The sequence below is a fragment of the Capsicum annuum genome, chromosome 4 (assembly GCF_002878395.1).
Source record: "Capsicum annuum cultivar UCD-10X-F1 chromosome 4, UCD10Xv1.1, whole genome shotgun sequence".
NCBI lineage: Eukaryota > Viridiplantae > Streptophyta > Magnoliopsida > Solanales > Solanaceae > Capsicum > Capsicum annuum.
In genome coordinates, this window is record NC_061114.1 from 218130070 (window position 1) to 218149583 (window position 19514).

The 19514-nt window shown below is 28.3% G+C and overlaps 1 protein-coding gene across 1 annotated transcript; it reads left to right on the plus strand.

Moving 5' to 3' along the window:
• The first annotated feature begins 1491 nt into the window (after positions 1-1491).
• On the plus strand, positions 1492-6917 carry LOC107869478 (protein RESPONSE TO ABA AND SALT 1). Its single transcript, XM_016716017.2, has 2 exons — positions 1492-1935; positions 6254-6917. Exons 1-2 carry the CDS (start codon positions 1519-1521, stop codon positions 6581-6583), a joined length of 747 nt encoding a protein of 248 aa, XP_016571503.2. The 5' UTR covers positions 1492-1518; the 3' UTR covers positions 6584-6917.
• Positions 6918-19514: the final 12597 nt, after the last annotated feature.

Here is a 19514-nt window from a genome sequence, read left to right on the forward strand (position 1 = left end):
TTAATATTTTATGTATAAAAAAGTTTGAATATAATATATATATATATATATATATATTATGTCGGTTTAATTTGAGTTCGGTTTGACTTTTTTTTTGTTAACACCAAATCAAACCAAGAATGGTCGTTTTTTTTTTCTAACGCCAAACCAATTAAACCAAACCATAAGTCAATTTTTTTCTCGGTTTGGTTTGGTTCGTCGGTTCGATTTGACTTAACGGTTTAATTTATACACCCCTAATATCTACCTCGATAAAAAAGTATCCAAAATCTTATACTTCATTAAAAAAATATATATTTTTTATTTTCTTTTAATCTGTTTAATAAATAACAATTTTTTAAAATTATTTTTAAAATTTTAATATCATAAAATTTAAAAATATTTTAATATATTTAGTATATTTTTAATTCAAAATTATAACTTTTTTTTTTTCTATTTTTGAAAAGCTGTATACTCAAAACAGAATCCGCCCATGATTGCAAACCCAAAAGATGCTAGGAAAGTTTTGACGCGTCCAACTCGTGTTGGGTGCACCCCACAAGGAAACAGAGTATGTGCACCAAAAATAATAAGGTATAGATTAATAATTTCTTAGAAACTTCTTTCACTTCTGAACCAAAAAATAAAAATAATAAAGGTGAACCGCCATCAACAATTAAACTTGAAGCAGTATCTTGAACAATAATTATATCGATGTTTTAACTCAATTGATTAACCATAATTTTAAATTTATTTGTAAAGGTATGATTTACATCTTATAGTCTAACAATAACGTATTCTGTCTCATTTTTTTGTGATATCATTTAATTTGATATAATCTTTAAAAAATAATAAATTTTAAGATTTATAATAATTTATATAATTATAAATTATTTTATTAAGAATGAAGAAGAATTTTAAAATTAATATCATAATATGATAGTATATTTTTTAAAATCGACTAGTCATATAAAATGAAATAAAGAAGTAATTTCATACATAGGGCCCTCACAAAGTGCAATTGATATGAAGATTTTGCTCCTATTTGCACAAAATAGAAAGATTATTTCGAATAGATCCTCAATTTGATAAAAAAAAATATGAAGCACGATAGGAAAAATATATGATAATAAAATATTAAGATACAAATCAGAAGCAATAGATAGTAAATAGGTAGTAAGACACATAAAAAAAAACAAGAAGCAAAATAAGACTTTAAACAGTAAACTTTTGAAATTCCATCCTCTCAAAACCTACACCTATATATAACAGAAGCTTTAATAATAAATTATTTATATTTTATCTTTTTATTATTATTATTTTTCTTTTCCTCTCCCGATATTTTTTCTAGAAAAATATAAAACAGCTACACTTGAACTTCTAGACAACAAAAACCTTCACAACTAAGACAAAAATATAGAAAAATAAAACTAAACCGACCAACAATTCATGCAAATATTAAACTATACTACTATATAAGATACAACCATAAATACATTTTCCTTCACAGTTCAAAAAGCCACTCCCAGAAGTTCAAACATGGCATCAACTTCTTCATCAAAAAATCCCTCTTTAGAATCCAATATTAATTCCTACTATGAGAATTGGCTTATTACACTCCAAAATTTTCTTGAAAAATTAAATGCAATTTCAAACTCAAATTATAATGACGATGATGAAGAAGAAAATAGCAGTTGCAGTAGTGAATTGGTGATGCAAGTTTTGGATCATTTCCAAAATTACTATAGAGAAATATTTAAGTCAACAAATAGAGATGTATTTCTTTTGATATCTCCACCATGGTACACTTCTTTAGAAAAAACATTTGTTTGGATGGCTGGTTTTAAACCTTCTACTCTCTTTTCTACTATTAATTACTCTATAGGAAGTGAATTGACAACAAAGCAAGCAGAAGATTTGAAGAAGCTTAAAGCAGAGATTAAAAGAGAAGAAAAGGTAATGTTGTAGCTATAACATAATTACTCTCCCTGTTCATTTTTTACATGTTCACCGTGCAAAAAAATATAATCTTTTACTTTTATTTATTACTTTTTAACATGTTTGAATATTTTCTTTTACATTTTATCCTTAATGTTAATTACTTACATATTTTTTAAATTTATTTCATACTTAATTATATGAAATATTATCAGTTCATATGAATATTGTGATGAAATATTTATATCAATTATTAATTTGGAAGAGTGAAAAATTCAAAGTGAAATCAGTAAGTATGAACGAAGGGAGCATATGATTTCTGGAAACTTCTTTGGCTTATAGTAACACTTTTTTTCCTAACACTTTTGAGCTACGCATGCAGTAATATTTTAAAGTATTTTTAAAAAAAAAAAAAAATGGTTGTCCAATTCAAAGGAGGCGTCAAATGTCAAATAGGTGACTTCGGCCGAAATAAAATGAGCAGAGCTATTTTATCGGATCCGGCTGCTTTCCATTTTTCATTTCTCCATTTTTTTTAAGTTGTTCCTTAGATTTATGATACTTGTCTTATTTAAATATTAATGATATAGATTTTTAAGTAATCAAGTACTTTAGTTATGGTTAAAAAGATATATATACTACTGTCGTTTAAGTCTCTTAAAATTTATCTCATTTTAACTTTTAAAAAAAAAAAAATATCTCACAATTTGTTAGCACCACAATAAATTGTTTTTGTTAGTTATAAATAACTTGTTTTTTCTATTCATAACTTTTTTTTAATTTCTTTGTAGACTAATTTTCTGTCAATTCAAATCAACATTTAAATAAGTTAGTTTACGATGAAAAACAAATTATAAATCATAAAATAAAATTTCCACCATTTAGATATTAAATATAAATATTGAAAATTACTTTGCCATAAAAAATGTTAAAGAAATATAAAATAATTTTTTTTGTTCGATAAATTTTTTCAAAAATAGATAGAGTATTTTTTCTTAAAAAAGAAAAGTTGTAATAAAACTATAGAAGAAATTAATTTATATCAAAATTTTAATGTTGTTTAATTGAAGTAATTCAATTCTGTATCAAAATTTTGAAAAATGAATATTTTCTTACCAATTAAAAAATTTAAATATCAACATCTCTTCTTTTAATCATAGTTAATTAGTATACTTCTTTGATAAGAAAACTAATTAATCTAGACCTTTGATATTCAAGTAGTATAGATGTCACACATCTAAATAGGATTAACCATGATTAAAAGAAGAGATGTTGCTATTTAAATTTTTCAATGTTGGTAAGAAAATATCCATTTTGCAAAATTTTGATACAGAATTGAATTACTTCAATTAAATAACATTAAACTTTTGATACAAATTGATTTCTTCCATAGTTTTATTATAATTTTTCTTTTTTAAGAAAAAATATTCTATCTATTTTTGAAAAAGTTTATCGAACAAAAAAAATTATTTTATATTTCTTTGACATTTTTGATGGTAAAGTAATTTTCAATACTTTTAGTTAATATCTAAATGGTGGAAGTTTTATTTTATGATTTATAATTTGTTTTTCATCGTAAACTAACTTATTTAAATATTGATTTGAATTGGCAGAAAATTAGTCTACAAAGAAATTAAAAAAAAGTTATGAATAGAAAAAATAAGTTACGTTTAACTAATAAAAACGATTTATTGTGGTGCTGAAAAATTGTGAGATGTTTTTTTTTTTAAAGCTAAAATGGGATAAATTTAAAGAGACTTAAACGACAGTAGTATATATATCTTTTTAACCATAATTAAGGTACTTGATTACTTAAAAATCTATACCATTAATATTTAAATAAGATAAGTGACATAAATCTAAGAGACAACTTAGAAAAAATGGAGAGATGAAAAATGGAGAGGAGTCGGATTCTATTTTATCCGTTTACTTATACGGAGTACTTATTAACTCCCTCCGTTCGTTCGTGGGTTGCTATTTGGTTGGGCCTAAAATTTAAGAAATAAAAAAAATTAATATTTATCAAATTATTATTTATTAGAAAATGTATTTTTATTTTTTTTAATTAAGTGAAATTAATAAGATTAAAAGTGAAATTATATTTTTAAATAGTTACTAAATAAGGAAAGTTGATTTTTTTTTTGAGACCGATCAAAAAGAAAATGATAACACATAAAATAAGTCGGATAAAGTATTATATTAAAATTAGATATTTATTTTTACTTGATAAGTTCAATGAGTAAATAATACTAGAATTTAGTTCTTTATTTGTTCTTATTATCAATTGTATGTATAATTATTTGTCACTGTTTTTTTTTGAAGTATTGAATTTATTATATTTAATAAATGATACCGTAAAATAAATTTTTTTTTATTTAATAAAGTTGTTAAGTACATCACATTTTTCAAGAGAGTAATTTAATAATTAAAAAGGTAATAATGAAAAATAACTTATAATTTATGTCTAAATTTTTTTTTTTATTAATGGGTATGTCATACTCTAATAATTTAATTATTTTAGAAGGAAGAGAGTATCATTTTATTGAATTATGTGATCCGCTTAACATTTTATCAACTTTTGTTTCTTTATTTTTTAATTAATTAATTATTCTGTTTTCATTTCTTATAATTAAATAAGAGATAACACAAATTTTTTTTCATAGTTCAATTTACATGTGCGGCATGGATATATATACTAGTTTAGGTGTACGAGTCTTGCGCGTGTACCTCACTTTAATAAGTTTAAATATTATATGAAATAGGATATTTATTTAAATGGTAAAGATGAATATAATAATTAAATTTAATATCTTTTGAGTAGGTAAAGATGGAGAATTTATTTATTAAACTTAATATTTACTAAAAATATTTTTAAAAGTCGATCGACATTCATCTATCATCTGTAAATTGCAACAAAACAATACAATGATAGAGACATCAAAATAATATAATTAAATGTAATCTTTACGTACAAAAATTTTCTTAAAGTCATCCGACACTCATCTACCACCCTAAAACAATAACAAAATAATATAATAATAGAGATATCAAAATAATACAACTAAATCTAACCTTTACATAAAAAAATTCCTCAAAGCCGACCAACATTTATCTATCACCTGTAAACTGTAACAAAATAATACAATAAAAGTGATATCAAAACAATACAATTAAACTTAAATTTTACACATATACAAAAATTTCTCAAAGCCGATCGAGATCCATTTACGAACTGTAAACTACCACAAAACAAAAACTAATAGAGATATTATGATAATACAATTAAACCTAACCTTTACCTAAAAAATAATTTCAAAGCCGACTCACATTCATCTAACATCTGTAAATTAAAATAAAATAATAAGATAATAAAAATATCAAAACAATACAATTAAACCTAACCTTTACACAAGAAATACTTCAAAGTCAACCGACATTCATCTACCATCAGTAAACTATAAGAAAATACATAATAGTGATCACAAAGTTTTGATTTTGATCCAACTAATTCTTGTCTAAACGAAGATTTTAACCCTAAATAATGATTTTGAATGAAAACAAAGAAAATATATATATACACACATGTTAAATTTTATTATGCTAATAAAAACAGTAAAGAGGTTGAGGGTTAGAAAATCAATTATCCACCAATCTAGACATGCAATTGAATCAAGTTAGATGAGCATCAATCATATTCTCCCAACAAGCAAATCGATTTGTTCTCTAATTTAACGTACATCTCAAAATTTATAGAAGTATTTCCTTAATAAAGTTCTATTTTAGGAGTATTTTTCTAATTGAACAATAGAAAGAAAAATATTAATTAATTTTCCTACCTTATTTTTTTGGAGTCCCACATATTTTAGGAAGTCTAGTTAATATAATTAAAAATAATTAAATAATAAATTAAAAAATAGTGAAAATACAGTTTTGTCTAAAGAGGAGTCTTTTAATGAAGGGTAAAAAATTTAAATCGATAGGAAAAAAATATACTTTGATCTTTATAATTTGTCCACTTACACTAGACTAAGGACAACAAAAGAGAATGTCAATAGAAGAACCCATTAGATTATAAGAAGGTGGTAATAAAGGAAAAATTTAAAACTTTTGTCACCCTCATTTGGATGTTTCCAATCATATGTCAATGTGATATTTGAAATGTCCCTCAATTTCAATTTATTTGAGTTATTTTTTTAGTCAATTTTTAAATTTAAAATATTTCTTTAATTCTATTTTTTACGTGAAATATTTAATACGATAGAATCAAAAGATATTTTACATATTTTTATTTGATTTAAATTAATAAAATTTAAATATCTTTTTTTATTCGAAACAGATAATTGAGAAAGGAATGGCGAAGGTACAAGAAAGAGTGGCAGCGCCACCAATATTTGAGGTGATGAGAAGAGGAGGAATGCTAATCGACGGGGAAGTGTCCAATTTAGAAAGTGTAATTGATGGATTTAAACAGTCGATGATGTCAATTATAGAAACAGCAGAACATTTACGAGGATCAACGGTCAGAAAAATGTTAGATATTCTCAGACAAAATCAAGCCATTAAATTGTTGGCGGCAGTTGCTGAATTTCATCTACAGGCCAAAAAATTGGGTTTAGAAAAGGATATTCAGAGTGCTAAAACAATTAATGATGATTTTATTTATTGAGATTATATAAAATAAAAAAGATAGTCGAGAGTTGGAGAGTTGGTTAGACGATAAGTATCCTCCTGAAGTTTTCAGAAAGTGGTTAAAAAGAGAAAAAAGAATTATCTGCAAAAAAAGCTCCTGTTTTAACCGCAGTTATTATAATTACTTTAGTTCTAGAATTTATGTGTAGGGGAGTTTTAGTTGTTAGAGGTTTAATAGTTGGTTAAAGTTACTCAAGTATTAATAATACATAAATTAGTTATGTAGAAATTAATTATACGTGCTTTAGTTATTCATCATTCATGTATTAGTTATTTATAGATAATTTATTTCACTTTTTATTCTGCATAAACTAATGTATGCTTTTTCTCATATTTTATATTTGTATTAGTTTTGCATTTTTTTAACTGTAAATTAAATATTATATTGATTTTACATATGAATAACTTATTTCTTATTCACCTACCAATATAGGATAAGTTATACATAGTTTAATCATGAAGAATTTTACTTTTATCTGGTAAATAATGTTGGAGAACAATAATAATAACAGTTAGTAATACTAAATATTAAATAAATATTATTATGATATTATTTAAAGTGATATATTAATTATACTTGAGTCGTGCAAGACATTGTCTAAAAAAACTATTTCAGCAAAGTGAAATATTTTTTCAAGATTAAACAAGCACTCCCCAAATTAATTAAAGGATACAAAAATCAACAAATTATTAACACAAATATCAGCAGCAAGTCCTAACATTTAAGCAAAAACAATAATAAGGTGGCATTAAATTAGAACTAAGGAAAAGGAGGAAAAGAAATTAGATAGAGTTAGAAGTATATGCTGTTGGTTAATATTTGTGCAAAGGAAGAAATGCTATTTATAGCATTGTTGAGGCGGCGTTTATTATCATTTTTTTCCCCTTTTTTCCTTTCTCTCCAAGTAAAGCAAAAGCTTCTAAAACACACGAGTTTTAAAACTTTTTTTTTTTGGTAAAAAAAAAGACTTTATTTATATAATATTAAGAAGTAGCATTAGTACAGCATGTTCAAATACTAGCCTTGGAGGGATTCATCCTAACAGAACTACAAGGAAGAGCATCAAAATAGCTATTCATACTACTGGGCTCATCTTGTTCTATATTACAAACATCATTTGATATTAGTCATAGCATGCCCAACAAAAGAAGTTCCGCCTTTGTCTGTCTTTAAGTGGTTCCAAACAAACACCGGTGGAGCTATCTATTCCTTCCTGCTACAGTTATCAACTAACTTATTCCTCTCTTTAGCTAGCAAGTCCGCGACTGTATTTGCGCATCGATGCTCATGGTTGATCATCAGGCCCCCACCTGCAGCAGAAGATCCTTGCAAATACAGATTAAGTTAGATACATTTGTAGTAGAATCATGTATGGCAGCACATAATTGTACGGAATCAGTGGCTACTATAGAGAGCTGTAATCTCATTTTCTTGGCTATATCGAGGCCCAAGATAAGGACCATTGCTTCAGCATCAAATGCGTTGGCAATGTTATAGAGGCACTAAATCCTAGCAGCCAATTGCCTTTTGTGTCGCGGAAAACCCCATCGGCATCACCCTTTTTCGTATTATATTGGTAGGATCCATCAATATTTAGTTTTACGCCCATGGTAGGTGGTTTCCAAGTGTGGTCAGCAGTGACTCTTTTCATATATTGCTTCTCTTTTTTTGTTAGAGAGATAAACTCAACAGCACGTTCATAAGGAGTCATAGGAGAGATTTCAAAATCCCTCTGGTTGAAAATATTAGAATTCCTAGGAATCCAAATGTACCAAAGCATGAAAGAGAAGAATTGGGTCCAAGTAATGAGCATTTTTGGGAGGCTTGTTCTAAGGATTCTAAGTTCTTCCAACCAATTTTCATCCGTAGAGAGGGCTATGTTTAGAATGGCGAATTCTATGTTATGTTTCCTCCAGAATTTCTTCGCACGATTACATTCTAAGAAAATGTGTTTTGTAGTCTCCGGGCTATGGCATTTTGGGCACAAAGGGTCGACAACAACACCTATGTGGTTGAGATATGATTTAGTTGGAAGTCTACTGTGATAGCACAGCCAGATAAAGAACTTTAGTTTATTTGAGCATTTCAAAGCAAAAAATCCAATTGAAGCTCCTACCTGCCAATTTGTTATTCTCTCTTTCAAAGGCAATGAGGTCATAGACAGATTTGGTAGTGAGGATTCCATTACTCGAATGTACCCAAACCATCTTATCTTGTGGGCAGGGTGGAAAAGGAATTATGATCTTTCTTATAAGGTGCACAATATCCTTAGGGAGGACACAGCTTATTTGATCTAGATCCCAGTGATTATTGTGGATTATGCAACTTACCGTAGCTATTTCGTCTTCTCTTGTGAGGGGAGTAGAGAGGACCTTAGCTAAAGCCCCACAGTTTGGGATCCATTCGTTGTTCCAAAGGTTTATATTTTCACCATTACCCAGATCCTATCTTGAGTGCTAACAACAAATTTTCCAACCCATCAAGACGTTTTTCCAGGTGCTACTAGTATAAGCATGGGGTGTGGTCCACTGAGGTTTGTTCCCAAGTTTCCTTCCATGCTTGTTGCGGAGAACAGATGCCCAAAGGGACTTTGGATCGTTGAAGGTTCTCCAGGCAAGTTTTGTTAGAAGGGCAATGTTTTTCAAGTTGGTTCTTTGGATACCAAGCCCACCCCACTGTTTGGGCAGAGTTATGGTTTGCAAATTTAGTAAATGGAGTTTTTTCTTCTCCGAGGTAGTTCCCCAAATAAAGTTTCTAGTTATTTGGTTTATTTTTTTTGAGATAGCTTAAGGGAGTTTAATGTAGGTCATGATGTGAGTGGGGATACTATTTAGACAGGCTTTTGCCAAAACAGTTCTTCCCACCATGTTAAGGAAGTTTAATTTTCAGCCCGCCATTTTCTTATTAAGGTTATCAAGGATGAAGTGAAAATCTTTATTGAGAGGTTTACTCTCGAAGATAGGAAATCCTAAATACTTACCAAAATTGTGGCATTTTTTAACGTTGCAGTGATCCGAAGTTCTTGTAATGTCCTCAGTTAAACAGTTCTTGGAAAAGACAATCCTAGATTTTTGTTTGTTAATAGTTTGGCCAGACCATGAGCAAAAATTTTTCAGGGTGCTATCAATACTCTGACAGCTCCAACAATTCAGCTGGGACATTAGAAGGAGATCATTCACGAAGAAAAGGTGGGATAGGCTAGGCCCAGCGTTAGATTTTTTATTGGGGCCCACACACCAGAATCCACCTCTTGGTTAATATAATGAAAGAGGACTTCCATGTAGAGGATGAATAGGTACGGAGATACCGGATCCCCCTAACATAGATCTCTAGATGGACTAAAAAAGTCAGTTCTAATTCCATTTATAAGGATAGCTACAGAACTAGTGCTAATGCAAGATATAATAATGGTAATGATTTTCTTTAGAAAGTTGAAATATTGAAGTGTGTTGCGCATAAAAGACCATTCCAATTTGTCAAAAGCTTTTTCTAGATCAATTTTTAATATAAAGTTTTTGATTTTGCCTTTCATTTTTGTGAAGTGTCTGATAATTTCTTGCACGATAATCGCATTGTCAGCAGCTTGTTTGTTTTTTAAGAAACTAGTCTGACATGGCCCAATTACTTTATGATTAAAGCTTTTCATTCTCCTCACAATAATTTTAGTTATTATTTTGTAGGAAGTGTTGTACAAACTGATGGGCCTAAATTTTTTAAGAGAGTTTGCATTATTACATTTCGGTATGAGGCAAACATGGGTTTTGTTGATTTCTTCGAGAATTGAGCCTGTGTTGAAGACCTTCATGTACAGATCCACAACAGAAGGCCCTACAATGTCCCAGTATTTTTGAAAGAAGTAGGGATGTAATCCATCCGATCCCAGTGCCTTTAAAGGCTGAAAAGAGAAAACCACATTTCTTATTTCAACATCTGTAGGTCTTCTTTTCAAGTCCTCACTATCAATATCTGAAAGACGAGTTTTACTCAGGGGAATAGACAGTACATGGGATTTATGATGAGAGGTAGTGAAAAGTGTTTGGAAGTAAGATTTAGTGTGATCTATGATACCTTTTTGGTTATGGACTTCAGAGTTATCATCCAAAAAAAGGCTAACAATATGATTTTTCCGCCTTCTAATAAGAACAGATGTTTGGAAGAACTTAGTGTTAGCATCACCATGGTTAAGCCAATTTATCTGCAATTTTAGTTTCCAATAATCTTCTTCCATTCTTAGAATAAGATTAAAGTTGTCAGTTAAAAGTTTTTCTAAATTTTGGAGGAAAGAGCTATGGAAGTAATTTGGAGAATTTTGGATTCCTTCTAATCGATTAAGAATATGTCTTTTCTTACAAAAAATATTTACAAAGTTTTGCTTTGCCCAAATAGTAGCCGATTTTTCGAAAGTGGTGATTGCATGGGGAAGAGATTCATTGTTTGTCTATGCAAATCTTATCACATTAAGGAATTCCATGTGGGAAGTCCACATGGTTTCAAATTTAAACATCTTTTTTCGTAGGTGAGGATGATCACAAAAAAGGTGTAAAGGGAGTGGGAAGTGGTTCGAATGGGTACGTGGCAAATGCCTCACATGGGCATTAGGATATCGGATCAACCAGTCATTATTAGTAAAATATCTATCCAACCGCTCACATATTAAGGCTTTTTTTTTGTTTAAAGCGCTTATTAATCCATGTAAACCTGTTGCCCTTGAAACTCATATCTATTAGAGCACAATAATTAACCATATCGTGAAACTCAGAAGAATATATGACCCTAATCACCCTAATCTCATATGTGATAAAAAATAAGAGAGTGGTAGATATGACCCACAACTAATTTAATTAATAATATTTATATTAACCACCAACTAGATTAATTATTTAAAATATTCAAACTTTAATAAATTCTCAATATTTATCCGGAACGACATATAAAAATATTAAATATGTATATTGACTAAAAAGTACCTTCCGAACCTATTGAAAATGCTACGACACTAAACCGATGTCTTCGCGGTCAAAGATTGATCATGATTGGGTTTAACTTTATTAAAACTCAATAATTAAACTAATGACTCAATAATTTTTGAACACCTCAAAAATCGGTACTATCTATCTCCGTAAGTCATAAACCACGCATAGAAACTATGGGGAGAGCAAAAATGCAAAAGACCAGTAAAATTCACGAAATGACTAGGAGGGTCGTTACAATATATCTACTTTACAACCGTAAGGTTTGTTCTTCGCAATAGCAATTGCGGCTTGAAAATCATAGTGTATATATATATACATGAGGCATCAGATCATCCTTTTATAAAGGAATATTAGAAAAAAGATCATCCTTTTTCAAAGGGCTATCAGGCAACAGATCATCCTTTTTAAAAGCAATATTTGCTAAGAAATTTCTTAGTCATTTAGCCTCAGTACCAGCTAACTCCAGAGCCATAAACTCTGATTCCATAGTTGATCTAGTAATGATCGTCTGCTTAGTTGATCTCTATGATGCTGCACCACCACCAAGGTAAACATATAACCACTAGTGGATTTTGTCTCATCTGAATCAGAGATCCAATTTGCATCACAATACCTTTCTAAAGTTGAAGGAAATCCATTATACTAGATACCATAATTCATGGTTCCTCTCAAATATTTTATCAGTCGTATTAATGTAGACCAATGCTCATTATTGAGATTATGAGTATATCTACGCAGATTACACATAGCATAGGCTATATCAAGCCTAGTAAAATTCATTAAATGCATCAGACTCTCAATGATCTGTGCATACTTAGACTGACCAATTGGGTCACCATTATTCTTTTTTAATTTAGAATCAGCATCATAAGGAGTGACTACAGGAGTTACCTCCCACATTCAAACTTTTTAAGAAATCTTTCCACATAATGCTCTTGTGACAACATTATACCATCTTCACTCTTTGTGACTTTAATTTTCAATATCATATTCACTTCACCCAAATCTTTCGTATCAAAGTTAGTAGACAAAAATAATTTGGTATGTTTTACAATACTTAAACATGTACCAAATATAAGCATATCATTAACATATAAGCAAATTATCACATAATCATTGTCTGCCACTTTTGTATAATCACATTTATCCACCTCAACAGAAAAAAAGTCGTCTTTTATTAAGACTTGATCAAATTTCTCATTGCACTGTTTAGGAGCTTGTTTAAGAACATAAAGAAATTTAATTAATTTACAAACTTTATTTTCTTGTCCGGAAGTTAAACAACTTTCACGTTAAACCATATAAATTTCTTCTTCTAAATCGTCATTTGAGAAAGTTGTTTTTACATTAGAAACATAAAGAAATTCAATTAATTTACAAATTTTATTTTTTTGTCCAGAAGTTACACAACTTTCAGGTTGAACCATATAAATTTCTTCTTCTAAATCGCCATTTAGGAAAGTTGTTTTTACATCTATTTGATGGATAAAAAACTTATGAATTGATGCTAATGCAATTAAAATTCAAATAGAAGAAATTCTTGTCACTGGTGCAAATGTATCAAAGTAATTAATATTTTATTTTTGAGAGAATCCTTTAGCTACTAACCGAGCTTTATATTTATCTATAGATCCATCCGGATTAAGTTTCTTTTTGAAAATTCATTTACAAATCAATTGATTTTGCACCAAGAGGCAAATTAGTAAAAATTCATGTATTATTTTTCATAATTGAATCAGGTTCAATTTTTATTGCCTCTTTCCAAAATTTAGCATCAGAAGAAGATAGAGCTTCAAAATAATTTGATGGTTCATTATCAACAAGAAAAGTTTGAAAATCATTTTCATAAGAAAAACAGTCTTTTTTTATGCCTTTTACTCCTTCTCAGTTCTTCAATATTAGATGTAGAAGCATTTTCTATTTCAATAGGTGCATGAGAGATTTTATCACATATCGAAAAAATATGTTCAAAGAATTCAACATTCTTTGTCTCAATTATTGTATTAATATCAAGTACATCACTTTTTAAGATAAGAAATTTGTATGCAACACTATGTTCAGCATATCTAATAAGCATGCAATCAACAGTTTTAGAACCTAATTTCCTTTTTTAAGGTTCAGAAAGAAGAACTTTAGCAAGGCAATCCCACACTTTTAAATATTTCAAATTAGGCTTATAACCTTTCCACAATTTATAAGAAATTTTGCCAGTTCTTTTATGAGAAATTCTATTTTGTAAATGACATGCAGATTAAATAGCTTCATCCCACAAATTGTTAGGTGCATTAGAGCTAATTAACATAGAGTTTATCATTTCTTTAAGTGTCCTATTTTTTCTTTCAGCTACACCATTAGACTCAGAAGAATAAGACGGAGTTACTTCATGAATAATACCTTCCTTTTCACAAAAGGCATTTAACGATACATATTCTCCACCTCTATCTGATCTAATTCTCTTGATTTTTCTACTAAGTTAATTTTCAACTTCAGATTTATAAGACACAAAGGCATCACATGGATCATCTTTATTTCTAAGCAAATACAACTAAGTAAATTTAGAGAATTCATCAATAAATGTCACATAATATCTTTTACCACCTCTAGTCATAGTTTATTTTAAATCACCCAAATCAGTATGGATCAAAGATAACAGTTCAGTTTCTCTATTAACTGAAAAACATGATTTTTTAATAATTTAAGCTTTAGCATATATTTTATATTTATCAAAATTACTTGATTCTAAATTAGATATTAAACCAAGTGATTTCATATTCTTTATATATTTATTATTAATATGTCCTACTCTAGTATGCCATAAAGAAATAGACTCAATCATATAAGTAGAAGCGACAATATTATCATTAATAATATTAAGTACATAAAGTTCATGGTTACAATTGACTTTTCCCACAAATATATTATTTTTTGTCAAAATAATCTTATTAGATTCAATAGACACTTTCATTCCAACTTTATCCCACAAAGCCACAAAAATCAGGTTTGCTCGCATTGTAGGAACATGTAGCACACCCATGAGGGCTAAAAATTTTTCCTGAAGTGAATTTTGGGAGCACTTTATCCTTGCTCAAGACTTTAGCAGTTCTTGAGTCTCCAAGGTAGAACACTTCACTATCATTTCTTATTGATGTATAGGAGACAAATGCTTTTCAATTTGCACAAATGTGTCGAGTAGCTCCAGAGTCTACTGCCCATTCTTTATATGTGTCACCATATTAACTTGAGAAATAACAACTGCAATTATTTCATCTCCTTCAGCTAAATTAACTTTGGGAGGATTTCTAAGTTTTTTGTTGTTTCTTGTTCTGTGCCTACATTGAGCGGCATAATAAATTGATTTTTCACAAATAAAATAAGTGCCTTTTCTTTTTATAAAATTGAGATTATTAGGCTTGTAACCTTGAGACTTATTACCATACCTTCTGTTGTTGTTGTATTGACCTTGTACTAAATTTGCCTTGAGCGCAACCTGCTTAGCTTTAAATGACTCATTTCTGTTCGTATCTTCAATTAGAATATGAGTTATTATTTTCTTAATAGTAAAATTAGTCTTCTTATATTTCAAGTTATTTTTATAGCCATTCCATGATTCGAGCGATTTTTCAATCAATACCCAGGAACAAATTTTTCTGGTAAAGCGATGTCCTCAACCTTCAAATCTTCTAACATTTTCTTATATTCATTTATTTGAATGTTCATTTCTTTCACATCACTCATTTGCTAATTGTAAAATTGCCTAACCACAAACTTTTGTTTGGTTGCATCTTCAGCCGTAAACTTCTTGATTAAAGCTTCCCAAAGGACTTTTACTTCTTTGCAACTGCAATACATATCAAATAATTCATTAGAAATTTTTTGTAAAATAATATGGCGACATACCTTATTGGCGTATTGCCATGAATCCAACATTTGGCTATCAACGTCTGCACCAGGTTGTGTTTTTTACAAAGCATATGCAACACTATGAACATCAAGTAGTGAAAAAATCCGTTCTTGCTATCTTTTAAAGTTTTCATTAGCAAACGTTTCAATATTTGAAACATCAGGAAATGGCTTAACATATGGTAGAACGACCGAAACAGAAATATTAGGAGTTGCGTCAATAGTAAAGGTATCAGGAGTAGAATTATTTTTCATAGTTTCTTAGATTGTTGGGGAACAATAATAATAATAGTTAATAATACTGAATATTAAATAAATATTAATATTATTACGATATTATTTTAAGTGATATATTAATTATGTTTGAGTCGTGAAAGACACTGTCCTAAGAAACTATTTCAGTAGAGTAAAATATTTTTCCAGAATTAAATAAACATTTTCCTAATTAATTAGAGAATATAAGAATCAACAGATTATTAATACAAATACCAACAAATTCTAACATTTAAGCAAACAATAATAAGGTGGTATTGAATTAGAACTAAGGAAAAGGAGGGAAAAAATTAGATACAGTTGGAAGTATATGCTATTAGTTAATATTTGTGCAAAGGAAGAAATGCTATTTATAGCATTGTTGAGGCGGCGTTTATTATCATTTTTTTTCTTTTTTTTCTTTCTTTCCAAGTAAAGCAAAAGCTTCTAAAACACACGAGTTTTAAAACTTCTTAAGTACACTATCTAAATTCTTTTGAAATAAAATATTTTACTTACAAATAAATGTCCTCTTGATTTTTTTTCTTTAAGAATAGTTTGCAAATGAGTCGATTGATATGGTACTTTTGTATTTTGATTGTCACTTTTTTTCTTCGTTTATTTTAATTTGTTTATAATTGACTTTATATGTCTTTTAGAGAATAATAAACAAAATGCATATTTAATGTAATATTTTTATTAATTGATGTATATTTTTAACGGAATTTATATTTTTTTTCCATTGCCCTTTTTTTAATGAGGGCGGGGGAGGGGGGATTATAAATTAAAGGGATAATGTATTGGGAAGTAGGAGTATATTTAGGAGTCGTTTGGTTGAGAAAAAATTATCTCAAAATAATTAATTTTGGGATTAATTATCCCATTATATAAGATAATTTATTCATCAATATGATGTAAATGGTGGGATAAATAATTTTGATACTAACTAATATCTGACATCAAATATGAGATAAAATAATTCTTCATTTTATATTCAATTTTTTTATTCCTAATACCTCGTATAAATGAAATGAAATACGGTTGCTTAAGATTGATTATAATATAAGCGATAATTCAAGAGATGATATTTGGTGTAAAACATAAAAGTTCACTTTTGTCACAAGTGATAAGTAAAATACACACATTTTTTGTTTTATTCGTCCAGGTATAAACTACGCACGTGCTTATAAATATATTTACTAATGTATTGTTTCTAATTATACTTGGTACAATAAATCTAGTTGTTAGGTATGATATGTCCGATGGCTTGAAATAGTGCAGCAGCTTATAGCTTATTTGGTCTTTTTTTCCTTTTTAATCACATATTTCATCCGTTTAAAAAAGAATTAGCTACTTTCCTTTTTAATCTATTTAAAAATGAATGATTCCTTTTCTTTTTTGGTAATATTTTAATTTCAACTTTCCACGTGGCATGTTTAGGACCACAAGATTAAAGAGTATTTTGGCACATTTGACACAACTTTAATTTAAGGTCATAAGATTCAAAAGTCTTCTTTATATTCTTAAACTTTGTATCAAGTCAAAGTAAGTTATTCTTTTTGAAAGCTTATTTAGTCAAATTTTAAAAAGTAACTTATTTTGAAGTTGTTGAAAGTTGTAATAATGTTGAGCAGAAGTCACCATACGACTATATTTAGAAAGAATGTCAGTTGGGAAATTTGCTTCTCCGTAAATATGATTACACTTAAAATTGTTCAGACTCAAAATTAGCTCTTGAAGCTCACTAATGTACTCACTAATGCTCCATGGGGACTTAAAATCATGCTTGATCCATTCGACAAGAAGTTTTGACTACAAAGAGGTGGAATAAATTTAGATTCTTTTAAAAAATATGTTTTATTGAAGTACTTTTGATGTGAAATAGCCTATGTTTTGCCCAAACTTTTCAAAATTGCATCTATGTGTAGATTCCCAAAGGTGTTTTCAGGGATATACTTTAGAAAAAAGAACCACTTTGTTAGGCTTTAAAATACTTTTTTCTCCTAAAATACATACATACATACATACATATATATATATATACATATATATATATATATATATATCACTTCTGTATTTTTTAAATTACTGGGCTCTGATACCATTTGTAAGGGGGGTGAGGATATCTGACGTATGAAATAGATGTGCGGATATCTGACGTATGAAATAGATGTGCGGATATCTGACGTATGAAATAGATTTATTAGGTGTCTAGTGAATCTATTTTTCTTTATGCGTGGATTTTTCTTAAATTTTGTTTCAATATCTTTTAATGATTTACTTTTTTCGTAAGATGTATTCATTAATTTGTTTGGTTTATTATTTTATCTTGTAGTAATTGCAGAGTTACAAATTTCTGTATAATAATTTATTTTAACTGTACTGTAATGTATATCTAATTCTAGATTTTCAATGTTATTTATTATCTTGTGTTGTTCTTCTCGTAGTGAGTTTTTTAAATTATATAAACTATCACATGTGCTTTTTTCTAAATTTTCTAAGGTTTCTTCTATCCATATTAATTTTTCTTTTAGATTTTCCATTATTTTTCTAATTCGGTTTCTATAATTAATTTTATTATTTAGATTATCTTGATTTTCTCTAGTTTTTCTAATATATTCTAACATCTCTTAATCTGAATAATATCTTTCTGGATAAATTTCTTCGTATAACTGTTCTAGCCAATTTATGGTTTCAATTTCATAGTCTATTACTTTTTCTAGTATTATTTTCTTAATATCTATTATTTCTATATCTTTAAGTATATATAAGATTAAAACTTTAAGATAATCTAGGTGATCTATCTTTTAAAATTGGTTTTATTATAATATTTTGTAGTTGTTTGTTTTAGCCTTAGTAATTCTTGCATATTTTTATTAAGAAATTCGGTGTATTTTATATCTTTATTTTTCATTTATTTGTCTATATTTATTTTCATCTGTTTTTCTAGTAACTGTATGTTTCTCATATCTTTTTCTAAAAATTCTATGTAATTTATCATGGTAAGTATTTGTAAGAGTAGTTAGGTAGGTATGGTATATAATTTACTCTAGTCATGTAATATTCACCAAATGCTTTTTCTAATATGATTTTTCTTATATCTCCTACTTTTATATCTTTAAGTGCATACAAAATAAGTATTTTAAATTTATATACCATCACATCAGATAAATAATTATTCATTTTCATAAAATTGTTTTTTTCAAAATATTTCCTTCAACCATGTACATAACAAAATATGGTCATCTTAGGTTACTATATACTAGATTATTCTTAAATAATGTGTTCTTCGGTCACTATTAACATGGTAATCCGGATACTTTTTCTCTTAAACAGCGCCTGTACTCTGGTTACTCCCCGCCACGGCTTCTTGCCTCATTGGTTTCACCTTTAGGATGGCATAGTTCTTAGTGATATTTCTCCGTTTCCACTTTGTTAATAAACTTCTTAACATATTATTCTTCGAATAATTCTACTATAAAGTAACTAATATGAATTCATTTTATCATATCATGATTGTTGGAAATTATGAATTTAGCTATTCATAATCATAAATAAATATACCTGTTCGAGTAGTTTTGATATTTCTGAAGTTTGTTCCTCCATAGCTTTTTCCATTGAAATATGTCTGTTTTTTGATTAACTGAGTAAAATATTTGTTGTGGAATGGAGAGAGTATTTGATTCAACGCATGAAGGCTTGCTCTGCAATGCCTTTAGTTGCATTCATTTATAGAATGACAAACTTTACAAGAAAAACTTTACACGTTTTTTAAATGTTAT

Bases quoted from the DNA above. Each gene is read 5' to 3' on its own strand.
- LOC107869478 (XM_016716017.2), top strand. From the start codon at position 1,519: ATGGCATCAACTTCTTCATCAAAAAATCCCTCTTTAGAATCCAATATT. The intron at 1,936-6,253 runs GTAATGTTGTAG...TATTCGAAACAG, and splicing joins AGATTAAAAGAGAAGAAAAG to ATAATTGAGAAAGGAATGGC.